Source organism: Eptesicus fuscus, chromosome 22, assembly GCF_027574615.1.
Source record: "Eptesicus fuscus isolate TK198812 chromosome 22, DD_ASM_mEF_20220401, whole genome shotgun sequence".
NCBI lineage: Eukaryota > Metazoa > Chordata > Mammalia > Chiroptera > Vespertilionidae > Eptesicus > Eptesicus fuscus.
In genome coordinates, this window is record NC_072494.1 from 22745883 (window position 1) to 22760868 (window position 14986).

Consider the following 14986-nt stretch of genomic DNA (forward strand, 5'->3'; position numbering starts at 1 on the left):
TTAGTAGGGGACAGAAGATTACATCTTATACTTTCACAGGATCTGATGGATAAGACCTTTAGCTTCCTTAGGAGTCTTCAAAAAGCCCAGACCAGGTTGTGACTGGACCAAAATTTTCCAAAGGATATTTCTTGGATGCTTTTTGTGCATTTAGTAGTTAACTCAATTCTTGCAGCTTCTTTAGAGATAAAAAATTATGAATCCTAAAGAACTTGTCAGGGCAGTACCGCAGAGGCATGGAAAAGAGGACCAGGTGCCCTGATTATAATTCTTAGGACACTCAGATTTTTAACTTTTTTTATAATTTAACTTTTTTTTTTGTTAATCCTCACCTGAGGATATTTCCCCATTGATTTTCAGAGAGAGTGGAAGGGAAAGAGAGAGAGGGGAGAGAGAGAGAGAAACATCAATGTGAGAGAGAGACATCGATTCGTTGCCTCCTGCATGTGCCCCAGCAGGGGTCGGGGATCAAACCTGCAACAGAGGCACATGCCCTTGAACAGGAATTGAACCTGAGACCCTTTTGGTGCACAGGCTGGGGCTCTAACCACTGAACACACCAGCAAAGGCCCAGATTTTTAACTTTTGAAATGGAAATCGAGTATCATAAGTCTCAACCAGACAACTGAGCAGAGTTCTTAAGACTTTTTTTACTTGATTTGCAGCATTTTGTTTGTGCCAGTTTTTGTCATTTGTACTTGAATACCAATGGGAGGCTAGGAGCCTGTTCTTCCAGGCTCACCACATCAATCCTTTTCCCGGCAAGATTTCAGGCTTCGTTCGCTTTTCAAGCATATCGGAAAGACTGGGAGTATAGCTTGAAAAGGCAGCTGGGAGTAGGGAGGGCATGCTTCTGTTATAGGCTAATTTTACCCAGTGTGTTTGCCTATAAGAACTTTTTAGCAGCCCTCATTTTGTAAGAGACAAGAATGGTCATAATTACTGGTATAACAAGGATGGATTTTTAAAAAATACATATTTTTATTGATTTCAGAGAGGGAGGGAAAGAAAGATAGAAACATCAATGACTCTGAGAGGGAATCATTCATTGATTGGGTTTTGTAAGGTAGGTAGCTGTATAAATCCCAGGGAATAACAGTAGTAAGTCATGATTTGTAAAGTATTTGATCTTCCTTTAGTAGACATTTGGGCATTGTGCTCTGAGCCATGGATGCCATCAAGATTGTAATGACGCCCTTTCTTCAAAGAGCCTGTAATCCTAGCAGAAGAAAGCTGCTTGTGAAGTACCAAATGCCTCAGGAATGATGTAAGTTCATTACAATGAAAATAAGACCCAAGAAAGAACCATGGGTGTGTGGAGGGGGGAGGTAGACAGGACCCTCACTGAAGAAGGATTGACCCAGGCCTGACATGCGGTGTGTGTAGAACCCCTGTCTCCAGAAATGTTGAGCCTCCTGGGCCTGTGCTCTGTTGTTGGTACCTGGGTCACCAGAAATGTCCCTTCCAGGGTTTCCTGTGGTTTGGCCAGTTGTGCCTGTCTTTGGGGAGGACACAGTCCACTGTGATGTCTCTGTGGCATTGATGGTAAACAGAGGAGCCGTTGGCATATAGACAAGCTGTGAAAACATTCATTTTATGTTTTCAGGGTTTGCGTTTTGCATGCCAAGCTTATTTGGAGATAGATTTGATTTTTACCCAAAGATTGTTTTCAAGACCAATGGTGTTTTCCGACTGACTTCAGTAGGGTGGGGGAATTGTCCCACTCAGATGATAGTGAAGTTGCTGGGGGCCCATTTTCTCTGTTAAAATGCAGAATTTGAGTAGATTTGTGGTCTTTGGACCACACTTGAATATCACTAATAGGGTTTGCTGCCTGTAGTTTTCTCATGTGCCTTTAGATGTCCCCATCCTCCATGAGATTTGCTCCTAGAGTTCAACCCATAGGCAATGTTAGCAATTTATTGAAACTAGAGGCTGTCTAAAAACTGGATTCATTGTTTAATTTTCTTAAATGTTTTTATTGATTACAGAGAGGGAGAGAGAGAGAGAAACATCAGTGATGAGAGAGAATCATTGATTGGCTGCCTCCTGCACGCCCCACACTGTCCCCTGAAGGGTTCCATGAGCTGGACTGGACATAATGTGGACTGGGCACTGTTCTCTGGAAGGTTTGGGTTCAATTTTGACATCACTCTGAGTGGCTAAGATGTACAATATATTTAGATAACAGTACTCTACAATCTGGCTCTCGTATCCTAACCAAGGTACTTGCCTGATTTCTGAAAGAAGATCTGGTGAGCTGCTGAGGAAGGAGCAGAGACTGGGAGGAACAAGTGAATCCATTTACTTGTGACGTTAGTGAGACATGGCGCTAGGATTCACTGTACTGGCGGGAGAGTCCAACCTCAGCCACTGAGCCTATGACAGTAGCCAAGTCCCATGGACCCTATTTAAGCAGTTTCTTAAGACAAGGTGGCTGTAAGCCAGTGAATTCAGTAAGTCAGGTGACAGAAAAATGCTTTAAGCTCTTCTGAAATCTGACAGCCTGGCAGGATGCATGTGTTAGTTACGGGGAAGGCGGCTGGGGAAAGGAAGGCCCTCAGGTCTTTTGCCAGTGGTGTCAGGGCTAATTTTACCCAGTGTGTTTGCCTATAAGAACTTTTTAGCAGCCCTCATTTTGTAAGAGACAAGAATGGTCGTAATTACTGGTATAACAAGGATGGGTTTTTAAAAAATACATATTTTTATTGATTTCTTGCTCATGGTCACAAGCGCTTAAAAATTGCAGACATAGCCACGAAAGTTTCACACAGTGTTTCTTTTTAATGAGATCTGATTACATGGACATGAGACCTTATGATTTCCCCATGACTCTGGGAGTTTCCAAAACCCACATCTCCAGATGGGAGCCCACAGCTTCCTTTTGCTCGTGCTGATGCCCAGCTGAGGAAACCTGCTGGTGACCAGCTGCCAGGTTCCCCTTCATGGAGGGGCCAGGCCCCTTCTCCCTCTCAGGGCCTCCTCTCCACGCAGCTGACCTGCCGGCCAACCCAGCCTCTGCCTCCGGGTGAGTGGGTGCTCCGGTTTCCTCTAACAGATTGGCAGAAAGTTGACCTGACACCGGCAGGGCACAGAGGGTGCCCATATTCGGTAGGCCTCAATGGGCCCCCGGAGCTGCCTGAAAGGAATAGCAGGGTGATGACAGGGGCCGTTTCCACTTCACCCTTGTAGCCACAATCAGCTCAGAATAGACCGCCGCCTGGATGCCCGCCCCTGGGATGGGCGGTGCTTGCTTTGGGCCCAGCCTAGGTTTCGGTTTGGGGCACCGCCTCGCCCCGGGTCACGTGGGACTGCAGTTCCTGTGGCAACCCCGATCTCCAGCCAGCCGACCTGGATTCAGCCTTGGAAGGGAAGCTCAGGTGCCTGTGGATTCCGGGAGCCCGGACTTGACAACTGAGCGAGGCCTGGCGCGGGAGCAGCGGGAGCTCAGCCGGATATGCCTCGCGGCCTGCGGAGCCAGCTCTCGCTCTGGGTCCTGCTGCTGCTGCTGCTGCTGCTGCCGCCGCCGCCGCCGCCGCCCCTGGCGGGCGCACTGGAGCTTCACGACCCGGCTGGGCCTGGAGAGGAGGCCGAGGAGCCCGGCTCAGGACGAGCCTGGCCGTCCTTCCCCTTCCGGGACCTGCGCAAGTGGGTGAGGGCGGCCGGCGCCCTCTCCAGACGGTACTGGGCGCTCTTCAGCTGCCGCGTGTGGCCCGAGACCTGCTCGCTGGACAAGGAGGCCCCCGGGGGGGCCCTGGGTAAGACCCGGGGGTGAGATGTGCCCGGGCGCACTGTCCGGGGCCAGCAACCTCAGGACCACCCTGCAGGCGCCTTAGCAGCCATCTTTACTGTGCTGCCCAGTCCCGGGAGGGCCAGGAGGCCTCACCCCTGCCCCCCTCACCCCAGGTACAGCCGTCTTAGAGGATGGGCCTGGCCGTCCTCTTGTGCTCGTAACTGACTCCTCCAGACAGCTCACACCTTGATGGCTTCAAGTCCCCTTTGGACACACCCCTAGTCCCTTTTCCGCCTCCGCTGCTTAAAGAGGTGGAGCCTGGGCTAGGAGTCCCAACCTGAGTTCTTGTTCCCATTCTGTCCCTGTCATGGACCAGATGATCTCAGGCTTTTTTCGGTCTCTGTTAATAATTCTGGATCTGGTAATAGTACTGTAACGGTGCTCTACACATCTTTTGTTAGATCCAAGACTTCTAATTTCCAGCGTATGGTTTTTGTTTTTGCCAATGCTGGGTATATTCAAATTGACATTTGGCAAAAGAATTTAGAGGCCTTTGGGTTTGGCTATGATCAGATTTGGAATCCAGAGCAAGTAGGAAGAATGATGATCACCAGCTGACTGTCCCCAACTAGATGGCCAGCTGCTTGCAGGCAGGGTCTGGGCTCCTTGCCACCCGGCACAGTGCCTAGGGCATGTTTGTTGAGTCAACCGACTTTCCTGGAGCTGCATCAATAGCAAAGCTAGAGGTGTCCACTCGTACCCAGGCACAAGGGAGGCCCAGGGAAGAGCAGCGAGAGTGGCTCTGGAGGGAGGGCGAAGGACTGGAAGGACGAGGCGGGCAGGGCCGGGCAGGGCGGGCAGGCTCCCTCTGGGCCCCATGCTGTGTCTGTCTCACAGCCCCTCCTTTTCCAGGCTGGAGCCTTCCCCTGTTGGGCCAGCAGTACCTGGATATCCTGACCACGTGGTACTGCAGCTTCCAGGATTGCTGTGACCATGGGGACTGCAGGGTCTCCAACAACTTCACAGGTTGGACCTTGCATGCCTCTAAGGGGATAGAGATCTGTGGGAAGGGGAGGCGGTTCAGGGGAAATGGCTAAGGTATAGAGAACCTTTCCTCATCCTTCCCCAGCTGGCAGCCCTCGCTCTTGTCCCCACCACGGCCCCCATCTCCAAACCCTGCAGCCTCATGGCCGCAAGGAGGGAAAGCCTACCAGAAGACTTTGCACACACTGTCAACAGGTGTTTGCTGAATTGAGTTAAAATGAATAAAATGAAATGAGGGTGTTCCATGAAATATGTAGGGAGTTCTGAAACTCCCAGGTGGGAGCAACTGTGCGAGCATGGCGTGAGGTTCCTCCTCCAGATAGGGCTCTCCCAACCATTCTGAGGGTCTTCAGGGCCTTCAGAAAGGATGAATCCACTCTCTCCCCAAGTTCAATGGTGACTTCTCAAATTCTTCAGAAAATAGCCCTCGGGTCCCTTCTGCTGCCAGGTGTGCCCAGGGCTTGTTCTGAGGCCAACGTGATCCCACCTCGGCAATGTTCAGAGGTGTTCACTCTCTCGGCTGTTGCTGAGCCTGGTGGGGACTGCTCCTGTGTGCACCTCTCACCGTGGCCTCCTCTTTCCTACCCCTAGGCCTACAGTCGGACCTGAGCGTGCGACTGCACGGCCAGCATCTGGCCCGGGAGCTGGTCCTGACAACAGTGCGGAGCTACTTGGAGCTGCCCCGGCCAGACAAGGCCCTGGCTCTGTCGTTCCACGGCTGGTCTGGCACAGGCAAGAACTTCGTGGCACGGCTGCTGGCAGAGAACCTGTACCGGGATGGGCTGAGGAGTGACTGTGTCAAGGTGTTCATCACTATGATCCACTTCCCTCACCCCAAGTATGTGGACCTGTACAAGGTGAGTGGGCAGTGCTGGGGCTGGAATGAGGCTTGGACGGCCCGAGGTGCAGCCCTCTGTGCTGGGGGATGGGCTCTGGAGAAGCCTAGGTGTGGGGTTTGGGGGACAGGGTCCATTTCAACAAAACCTGTAACCCACAGAAACATCTACTCCACACAGAGGAGGCCCTGAACACGTGGAGGACTGACATGTTCCACACCACTTGTCCGAGCTGTCTCCTTTCCTGCCAGACACTGAGCTTAGAAAGAGTCCGTGTGTTAATTTTCTGTGATAGTGGAAGTTGCAGGAAATGTGGAACAGGGGAAGGCAAAAGCTTTATCATGACCTCCCCACACAGACACAAGTAGTTAGCATTTTGGTGTGCTTCCTGCAAGCCTTTCCCTATGCTGCTTGATGTCACTGTCATGAGAGTGGACAGAAAGTTGCATATCCTGTTTTTTTAAAGAAGTCTATCATATCATTAAGTGATTTCCCCCAACAAGTGGAGAGACAAAAATTGTCTTTGCTCTGTTCTTTTGGGTTTCTTCCATTGAGATGTAGTATTTAAAGTAAGCTGGACAATGACCAAAACCCCACTGCAGCCTGACAGAGGTGAGTGTGTCTGGCTTTCCAGTCCAATATTTGGAATGCGATAACCTAGGAAGATTAGGTAAGCATTGGAGGAGAGATTGCCTGAGTCACTTGGCAGTTTCAGTGTGGCCTCGGAGGGCAGGGTAGGGTGAACTGTCCTAAGGGCAGGCAGCTGGTCAGCCAGGCCTTCCCGGAAAAACTAGCTGGCTTTGACTGTGGCTTCCTCACCATGAAAAATGACATGTACACACTCACACCCTGCACGTCTCATCACACACACACTCGGGTCACAGGGCACTGAAGTCAGGATCCAGGAAGGCTAGAGGCGACAGTGAGTATGGACTCTGCTAAAACACCCCACCCTGGGGCGGAGCTGGCCCTGATCTGGTGAACCCCACAAAGCGGCATCTTTTCAACTGAGGACTATTCTTGCCTGAATGGGGAGCCCCAGTTCCAAGTAGGCCAAGTAGACCCAGATAGGTCCTTCCCAGTGGGAGCTCTGCTCCTGGAAGTTCAAGATGGGACTGTGGCCGCCTCTGGCACTTGAGCTTATCTCTACCTATGACCCCTGTATTAGGGCCTGATTCCTTCCCCTTGGGGAGGGTGAGTTGGCTGTTAGTTCTGAGACCTCTTCCTGGAGGGGAGGGAGCAGGGCCTGCAGTCTGTTACCAAGAGCAGGCAAGGCCCTCCTCACCTTCTCCCTTTCCCAGGCTAGCCCCACCTCCACCAGTTTGAAGTTGGTATATCCAGGATAGAACCCAGCCCTAGGCAATCCACTGCAGATGCTTCACCAGGGTAAAAGGGAGCCTCTCCAGGGCCCTCTGTGCCGCCAGGGGTCCCCAGCTGCTCCCTGTATTCTGTGCAGGAGCAGCTGACCGAACAGGTGAGGAAGACGCAGGAGCATTGCCACCAGACCCTGTTCATTTTTGATGAGGCTGAGAAGCTGCACCCAGGACTGCTGGAGGCCCTCGGGCCACATCTGGAACGTCAGGTGCTGGAGAACCACAGGGCTGAGTCCCCTAGAACCATCTTCCTTTTTCTCAGGTAAGGGCTGAGGGAACACAGGAGGGATGGCGAGGGGAGGAAGAACTCTGTCCAGGTGCTGTGTGTGCCAGGCAGCAGTAGAGGGCTTCTGTGCTCTCCTAGGCTGCAGACCCTTTTCACAAGGGAAACCAATACAACTGCAGTCGAGAACATAGAAACCTAGCTGCTTGGGGTGTCGCCACCAGGTGGGTAGCCTTGTCTCCGGCTCCTGCCCTGATTCTACCCCCAGGACACTGCTGAAGGACTGTGGTCCTCACTTCCCCCCAATGGCCAGCTAAGTACAAACTCACTCTGGGGACTGGCGTGGGAAAGAGCAGCTGCCTCATCTAGCTCCCCCATTGTTCTCAGGATGGTGGGATTCCCCTCATAACTCCCGTCTGCACAATGCCACCAAGTACACAGGGTTCTTTTCTCCACATCCTCACCAGCATTTACTCATCCTTTTGATAACAGCCATTTTAACAGGTATGAGGTGACGTCTTCACTGTGCACTTCCATGATGATTAGTGATGTTGAGCATCTTTTTGTGTACTGGTATATCCTCTTTGGAAAAATACTATTCAGATCCTCTGCCCATTTTTTAATCTGCTTGTTTGGGATGTGTATTTTTTTGCTATTGAGTTATAAGTTCTCCATATATTTTAGATATTAACCCATCAGATATATGACTTACAAGTATTTTCTCCAATTCAGTAGGTTGCCTCTTCCTTTTTTTGGTTTCCTTTGTTGTACAGAAGCTTTTTAGTTTGATGTAGTCCCACTTATTTATTTTTGCTTGTTGTGTTTGCTTTTGGTGTCAGATCCAAAAAAATCATTGCCAAGACCAATATTAAGGAGCTTACCACCTAGGAGTTTTAGAGCTTCACATCTTACATTCAAGCATTTAATCCATTTCGAGTCCATTCTTGTGTGCGGTATAAGATGGTGGTCTAGTTTCATCTTTTTGCATGTGACTATCAGTTTCCCCAGCACTATTTATTGAATAGATTGTCTCCCCCATTATTTATTCTTGGTTCCTTTGTCATATATTGACCATATACACATGGGTTTGAGTTTTGTGTTCTATTCCATTGATCTATGGGTCTGTTTTTATGCCATTATCACACTGTTTTGATTACTTTAACTTTGTAATATAGTTTGAAATGTAGCTCATACACTGGGAATTCCCCTCTTAGTAGGGCATTCAAGTCAGCAAATGAGTTCAAAGTCAAGTACAAAATACCTTGGAAAATTCTTACTGTAGACCCAAAGGGTAGTTTTCCACTAACTCCAACATGGTGTGTTCTCTTCCCATCCTGGAAAGTCTTTGTCTTCTCTGATCATGAGAGGAAGTTACTGGCTTGAAATTCCGGGATGATGTGTTGGATGAGAAGTGCTCTGTGTCTCCCTATTTGCAAGCCCACCACACAGGACCTTTCCTGTTTTGTGCTATGTGCTCCAGGCTCTGGAAAAGGCTATGCTGAAAACAGGCTTAGAAATCAACTTGTCCACCCTTATTTTATGGAGGCTCCAACTGGGAATGTACTGCCCAAGGCCTGTTGAAGTCTGGGTCCCTGTTGGCCCAACTTGAATGCTTCACAAGCCGCTTCTTGAGTCTGTGGAAGACAAACCAGTTGTTCCCTCCCCAGGCTAGTACATGCTTGCTAGGGAATCTTCCCCAGCTTTAGGGTGCATACAGGTTTGGAGAGTGTGAAGGATGAGCTGTGGAGGGCAGATCCTCTTGCACTGTGGACCCACAAGATGAGACCAGTTTAAACTGTTGTGATTTCGATGCATTGATGGGAAGTCCTTCTTAGTCTATAAGAAAGGCTTATGGGACACTAACTATAGTGCATTGTGGAGGGCAGGAGGCCGACCAAGGTGGTTTTAAGAGAAAAGCAGGAATATTTGCTGATATGATTGGCTCTGTGTTACTGACCACCTTCTGAGGCAGTCTAGAGGCTCCTTACAGCTTTTCCACCTAAACCCTGTCAGGTGGTGGGAGTCCAGGGGACCCTCTGAACTACTGCTGCAGACACCAGTCCTTCCCCCATGGAAGGATGCTGGTGACCAGCTCGTGATTCTCTCTCACTTTTGTAGAAATCTTTTGACTTTGTGCATAGCTTCTCCTTCCTTTCACTTCACCTGAGCCAATTCTGCCTTGTGGCTGCAGCTGACTGTTCCTCTACATGGGCTCGGCCCAGTTCTCAGCACCTGTGCCAGGATTTCCTAAGGTGACCCTGCTGTATCTCTAACAGATGTTTGCCATTGTAGTATTTTGGTCTCTATATCCCCTCGTCCCCTCTCCAGTGACCCAGACGGACCATGAATGGTGGAGGCAGGGAAAAGGCGCCCTCAGGGAGGAGGACACCACACCTGTGACAGGAGGGCTAGGTACCACCACCCAAGGGTCAGCAAGGTTGCCACTCTTTAAACCAGGGGTCCTCAAACCTTTCAAACAGGGGGCCAGTTCACTGTCCCTCAGACCGTTGGAGGGCTGGACTATAGTTTAAAAAAACTATGAACAAATTCCTATGCACACTGCACATATCTTATTTTGAAGTAAAAAAACAAAAGGGCAAAAACACCCGCATGCGGGCCGTAGTTTAAGGACACCTGCTGTAAACCTTGAAGATTTTCAGTTATTTAGTGATGGGTAGGGAAAGACATGTATTTGAATCTGTTAAAGAACAAAACTTCAATCGAATAAATTTGAAGAGCTAATAAGCTTTATTAAGTGGTTCCTGAATCAGGCAGCATCCCATCTAGTAAATAGAGATGCTCTGAGAAGCTGGACAACGGGAAGCTTTTTATAGGCAAAACTGGGCAGGACTTGAAAGCTGCTGGCAAAAGGAAGGACTGTTTCTGACAAGGCCAGCTTCCGCTGGTGATGGAAGAGGGCCTGTGTGACAGATGAGGTCAGTGTACTGACCAGAGACGTCTAGGCTTGGTGCCATGAGGCTTTCAGCACAGTGACTCTGGTTTTTCTCTTTAACGAGTTTCTGGGCTTGATTTCTAGACTGTGTGGTAAGGACTCCTCTAGCTGAAAGAAAAGCACAGCTGATTCAAACTTCTAGTGTGAACAACTCACAGCAGTTTCATCCTGAAAAATTTCCTAAAGCTGCTATTGGAGTTGAGGTGGTGGTTGAAACAGGACATGTAGGGTGTGGAGGCCTAGACTGGCCCAGCCCTCAGAGCCGAGTCTTCTGGGCCGGAACACTCACACTGACTGCTGCCACCTCGTCTGTAAGCATGGAAGGCTCCAGGTGGCCACAGGCAGGACCTTGGAACTCCCCACTTCTCACTGCTGTAAAGTAAAGAGGGACATTAATGGCTGTTCCCCCTGCACTGTTGTCAGGAAAAGGAGAGAAAGAAAGGACTTGTACCCAGGGAAGACACAAATGCACGTATGTTGACTGTGTGGAGCCTAAGGAGGGTATCTTAAATGGTCTAGTCTCTCACTTTACAAATGCGGAAACTACGATTCGAAGATTAGCGTTCCGAAAAGGCCTTTGGGCTCTGAGGGCTGGTGAGATTACATGTTGTCCTACCCCAGAGCCAGGGCGAGTCTCTAGAGGTGACTGTGTCCCTTCAGACCCCCGTCAGCAGGTGACCTGGGAGGATGAGGAAGGCAACCTCTAAAGGTTGGTGCCGGCGCCCAGGTTATGTCGTGGTGAGTGAGATGATGGCTGCAGGACAAAAGAGGAGAAATTCGGAGGGGAAGTGGAGACAAAGGTGCAGACAGAAATACCCACTGAGCACCTGCTATGTGCTATACACGGTAGTCACATAAATAGGCTAAGCTCCTGCTCTCCAGAAATTTAGTGTCAGGTAGATGGTTCTGGGAGAAAGGGGGAAGCCACTGGAATCTGTGCTCCTGCGGCTGAGTAAGCGAGTCCTACACATGCCCCCTCTTGCCCTTGATGGGGCAATCTGTGGGCAGTTCTTACCTCAGCTGATGCAAGTGCGGCCATTTGCGTGTGCAGAGATGACCTCCCTGGCAGGCCTTGGGGCAGAAGCTTCCCTACGTGCAGCTGAACTTGTGCAATGGGATAGGGGCTCTCCAGCTGGGCAAGGAGGCACTGGGTCACTTGGCTAGATGGTCAGCTTACCTGCTAGGCAGGGAGAGAACCAGTCAGCTTCTTCTCTGTGCCCCGGAGCCTGGCACACAGGCCGCACTCAAACGAAGACACTTGAGTTGATGTACCCGGGAGCTTCCTGAGGAGAGCCTGGGAAAGGGAGAGCCTGGTTTGTTTAGGAGCTGCAGAAGCCCGAGGGGAGGGGAGAGAAGGAAGCAGCACTGCCAACTCCAGGTGTCCCTCCCCCTTCCCAGCATCCCTGTTGGTGGCACTAAGATTTCTTCTCACCCTTTTTCTCCTTCATATCTCTAACCCAGTCCCCTTTCCTGTGCTTCAGACCTGAAATTCTAGTTGCCTAATGATATAGGCCCATGTCTCCATCCTTCTATAGTCCACTTCTGCTAGGACGAGGCAGCTCAAGGCAAACAGGTGTTTTCTTTAATGACCTTTCTCTCACTCTCACAGCCTTCAGTCACGGGCCCCTCCGAGTTGTGCCTCCTAAACTTACCCTCCCTCTGAAGTTGTCTCCTACATTAGCACTTGCCACACTGTCCTGGAATCACATACACATGGAAGTCAACGGGGAGAACCACAGCACCCCACCTCTGGGTTCCCGGCACCCCGCAGTCTGTGTTTGTCAAAAGGGAGCAAGGCAGGACCATGTCTCTTCTGTACAGACCTTTGCATTGTGACAAGATCTCCTGGAGGAGGCCCCGGACCTCAGCTTCCATTCTTCCAGTGCAGTGGCCTCAGTGTCAAGTCGTCCACTTGAAACCTAAATATGAAGATGAAATCGGTTAACAAGCTCCTGTCTCTTTCAGTAACCTTGGAGGCAATGTCATCAATGAGGTGGTCCTGGGTCTGCTCAAGGCTGGATGGTCCCGGGAAGATATCACGATGGAACACTTGGAGTCCGGCCTCCAGGCTGAGATTGTGGCGTCCACAGGTAACTGACTCCCACCGGGTTCGAATGTGTGCTTTTGAGGCCGACAGGGCACTCAGGACCCCAGGACACACCCTGTGATCATCTCCTCAACTTCAGGGAGGCACAAGAAAAGTGCCAAGAAAGCTGAACTCCTTTCCTGAAAATGCTTTGAGAGCAGTTTGCCCTGTGGACCCTGGGGCTGGGCCTCCGGTCAGAGGGAAGGTGGCGCTACCTTCTGCCGGGTCCCTCTTTCCAGAGCAGGTAGTGCTGATACTTAGACAGCCCTCCTGGAGTGGCCCTGAGAGCAAACCTTGCCCAGGCCTTAGGGTCAGGACACCTCTCTCTCCAGTTGAGTTCAGATCCCACGTAACTGTGGTCTTCATTTCAGACAGTGGCTTTGGCCACAGCCGCCTTGTGAAGGAAAACTTGATTGACTTCTTTGTCCCCTTCCTGCCGCTGGAGTACCACCACGTGAGGCTGTGTGCACGTGATGCTTTCCTGAGCCAGGAGCTCCTGTATACAGAAGAGGCACTGGACGAAATTGCCAAGATGATGGTGTATGTCCCCAAAGAGGAACAATTCTTTTCTTCTCAGGGATGCAAATCTGTTTCCCAGAGAATTAACTATTTCCTGCCTTGAGAGCAAGATGAAAACCTGAAGCTGCCTAACAGGACCCTGGGGTCAGCAGACGCCCAGCACTCACTAACCCAAGTGGTGTATGAAAGGAAGGCCTTAAATCAGAAGCCAGAGCCACATTCCAAAATGTGGGCCAGGTGGCTAGAGAAACACATCCCAGGGGCTTCTTAGCATCTCTGCTCTTGCCTGCAGCTGCTTGGACTTGGGTGGGGCCTGAGGCTGCAGGATTCTCCGTGACAGGAAGGGAAAAGGAGTTCTCTTACCTGTGGCAGGTGGGGCCGGCTTTCACGTTGTCGTCGTAACTCTCAGAGGGAAGCTGAGCAGCTTGTATCTGTGACCAGCGGGGAAGAGCCTCGGGCTGGAAAATATAGGTACACAGAATGTTTTAAAAATCATGTCAGTATAGGCTGAGATTTGTTCTGCTCTGCAGGTTAAAAAAATATTTTTAAAGTTAAGGGCCTTGACATCACTGTGCCATATGTAAAAATTAAAATTTTCTATTTTTCTAAAACCTTCAGCCTACTTTCTTAATGGGACCTAGTAATCCTGTTCACTCAGCCAGATGCCCGGTAACGCGGGTGGGGACAGCGAATGCGGACTCACCAAGCTGACACCAGGGGTCTGTTCTGCCGGTTCACTTCAACTTCTTCATATTGCTCTTCTGTAAGAAAATGTCACTCCCATGCTCCCAGCTCTGAAGAGAAAAGTCATTTTTGAGGACTGAGTGGCCACATGTACACTGTGCCCTAGACACTGACGAGTGCTCCCATTTCTCCCCCACACACTTCTGAATTAATTACACACAGGTCACGGTCATCACCTCCAGTGTCGCCTCTGATTTAAAGCCCTCCCCGAGCCCGGGTGAAGTGGCAGACCTCTGTCCTCACTCCCTCCAATAGCTGCCTCCTGGTTAGGGAGCACCGAGCCCGGGTGAAGTGGCAGACCTCTGTCCTCACTCCCTCCAATAGCTGCCCCCTGGTTAGGGAGCACCGAGCCCGGGTGAAGTGGCAGACTTCTGTCCTCACTTCCTCCAATAGCTGCCTCCTGGTTAGGGAGCACCGAGCCCGGGTGAAGTGGCAGACCTCTGTCCTCACTCCCTCCAATAGCTGCCTCCTGGTTAGGGAGCACCGAGCCCGGGTGAAGTGGCAGACTTCTGTCCTCACTCCCTCCAATAGCTGCCTCCTGGTTAGGGAGCACCGAGCCCGGGTGAAGTGGCAGACTTCTGTCCTCACTCCCTCCAATAGCTGCCTCCTGGTTAGGGAGCACCGAGCCCGGGTGAAGTGGCAGACCTCTGTCCTCACTCCCTCCAATAGCTGCCCCCTGGTTAGGGAGCACCGAGCCCGGGTGAAGTGGCAGACCTCTGTCCTCACTCCCTCCAATAGCTGCCTCCTGGTTAGGGAGCACCGAGCCCGGGTGAAGTGGCAGACTTCTGCCTCCTGGTTAGGGAGCACCGAGCCCGAGCCGCAGCAGGTCCCCAGCAAACACTCACGGGACAAAAGGAAACGACCTAACAGCACCGGTTAGATGGGGCCGGTGTTTCCACTGTCTCAGGCTACAGCGGTGATTGGCAAACTCATTAGTCAACAGAGTGGCAAACCGCAGCTCGAGAGCCGCAGTTTGCCGACCACTGGGCTAGAGCATCTGGGGAGGGATGTGCAGGCCACCCGATCCTCTTACAAACCCAGCTCTAAACTGCAATACACATTGTAAGAGGTACAGCTGACATCCTTTCAGCACTGGCCAGCATGTCTGATGTCATAACCATAGGTCTAAGCCTCTTACAGCCCGGGAACCAAGACAAACAGCGGAAGTCAGCGGTTCTGAACACTTCACTGGAGCCCGAGTGCCTTGCGCCACATTCCACTGTGCGATGACAGGAAAGCTATTAACCCCAGTATAATCTTGGTTTCCACTTTTGTAAAAGTGAGCACAACTGTACTTACCTCATAGGGATGCTGTGAAGATTAAATTGGTTAATCCTGATCAAGTGCTCGGGTAACAGAACAATAAAAACTTGGTACAACTGCTGTCAGTTTTGACACCACACTCCAAGCCATGGCTGCCCTTGTCCATTCTAGTTCTTGGAGCCTGGCTAGGTGACCAACATCTGAGAACTTAC

General features: G+C 50.8%; 1 protein-coding gene and 1 long non-coding RNA gene across 2 annotated transcripts; one reads left to right on the forward strand and one right to left on the reverse strand.

Annotated features, from left to right (window-relative positions):
- Window positions 1-3292: 3292 nt before the first annotated feature.
- Window positions 3293-13145, forward strand: TOR3A (torsin family 3 member A). Its single transcript, XM_008146035.3, has 6 exons — window positions 3293-3758; window positions 4646-4759; window positions 5369-5634; window positions 7070-7248; window positions 12128-12252; window positions 12620-13145. The coding sequence occupies exons 1-6, from the start codon at window positions 3458-3460 to the stop codon at window positions 12868-12870; spliced, it is 1236 nt and encodes a 411-aa protein (XP_008144257.2). The 5' UTR covers window positions 3293-3457; the 3' UTR covers window positions 12871-13145.
- On the reverse strand, window positions 9935-13217 carry LOC114233090 (uncharacterized). The gene is made up of 4 exons (XR_008555080.1): window positions 13131-13217; window positions 11986-12081; window positions 11340-11456; window positions 9935-10916 (listed from the first exon to the last, which is right to left on the reverse strand). It is a non-coding gene; the product is annotated as an uncharacterized LOC114233090 (long non-coding RNA).
- Window positions 13218-14986: the final 1769 nt, after the last annotated feature.

Bases quoted from the DNA above. Each gene is read 5' to 3' on its own strand.
- TOR3A (XM_008146035.3), top strand. From the start codon at position 3,458: ATGCCTCGCGGCCTGCGGAGCCAGCTCTCGCTCTGGGTCCTGCTGCTG. The intron at 3,759-4,645 runs GTAAGACCCGGG...CTCCTTTTCCAG, and splicing joins GGCCCCCGGGGGGGCCCTGG to GCTGGAGCCTTCCCCTGTTG. The intron at 4,760-5,368 runs GTTGGACCTTGC...TCCTACCCCTAG, and splicing joins GGTCTCCAACAACTTCACAG to GCCTACAGTCGGACCTGAGC.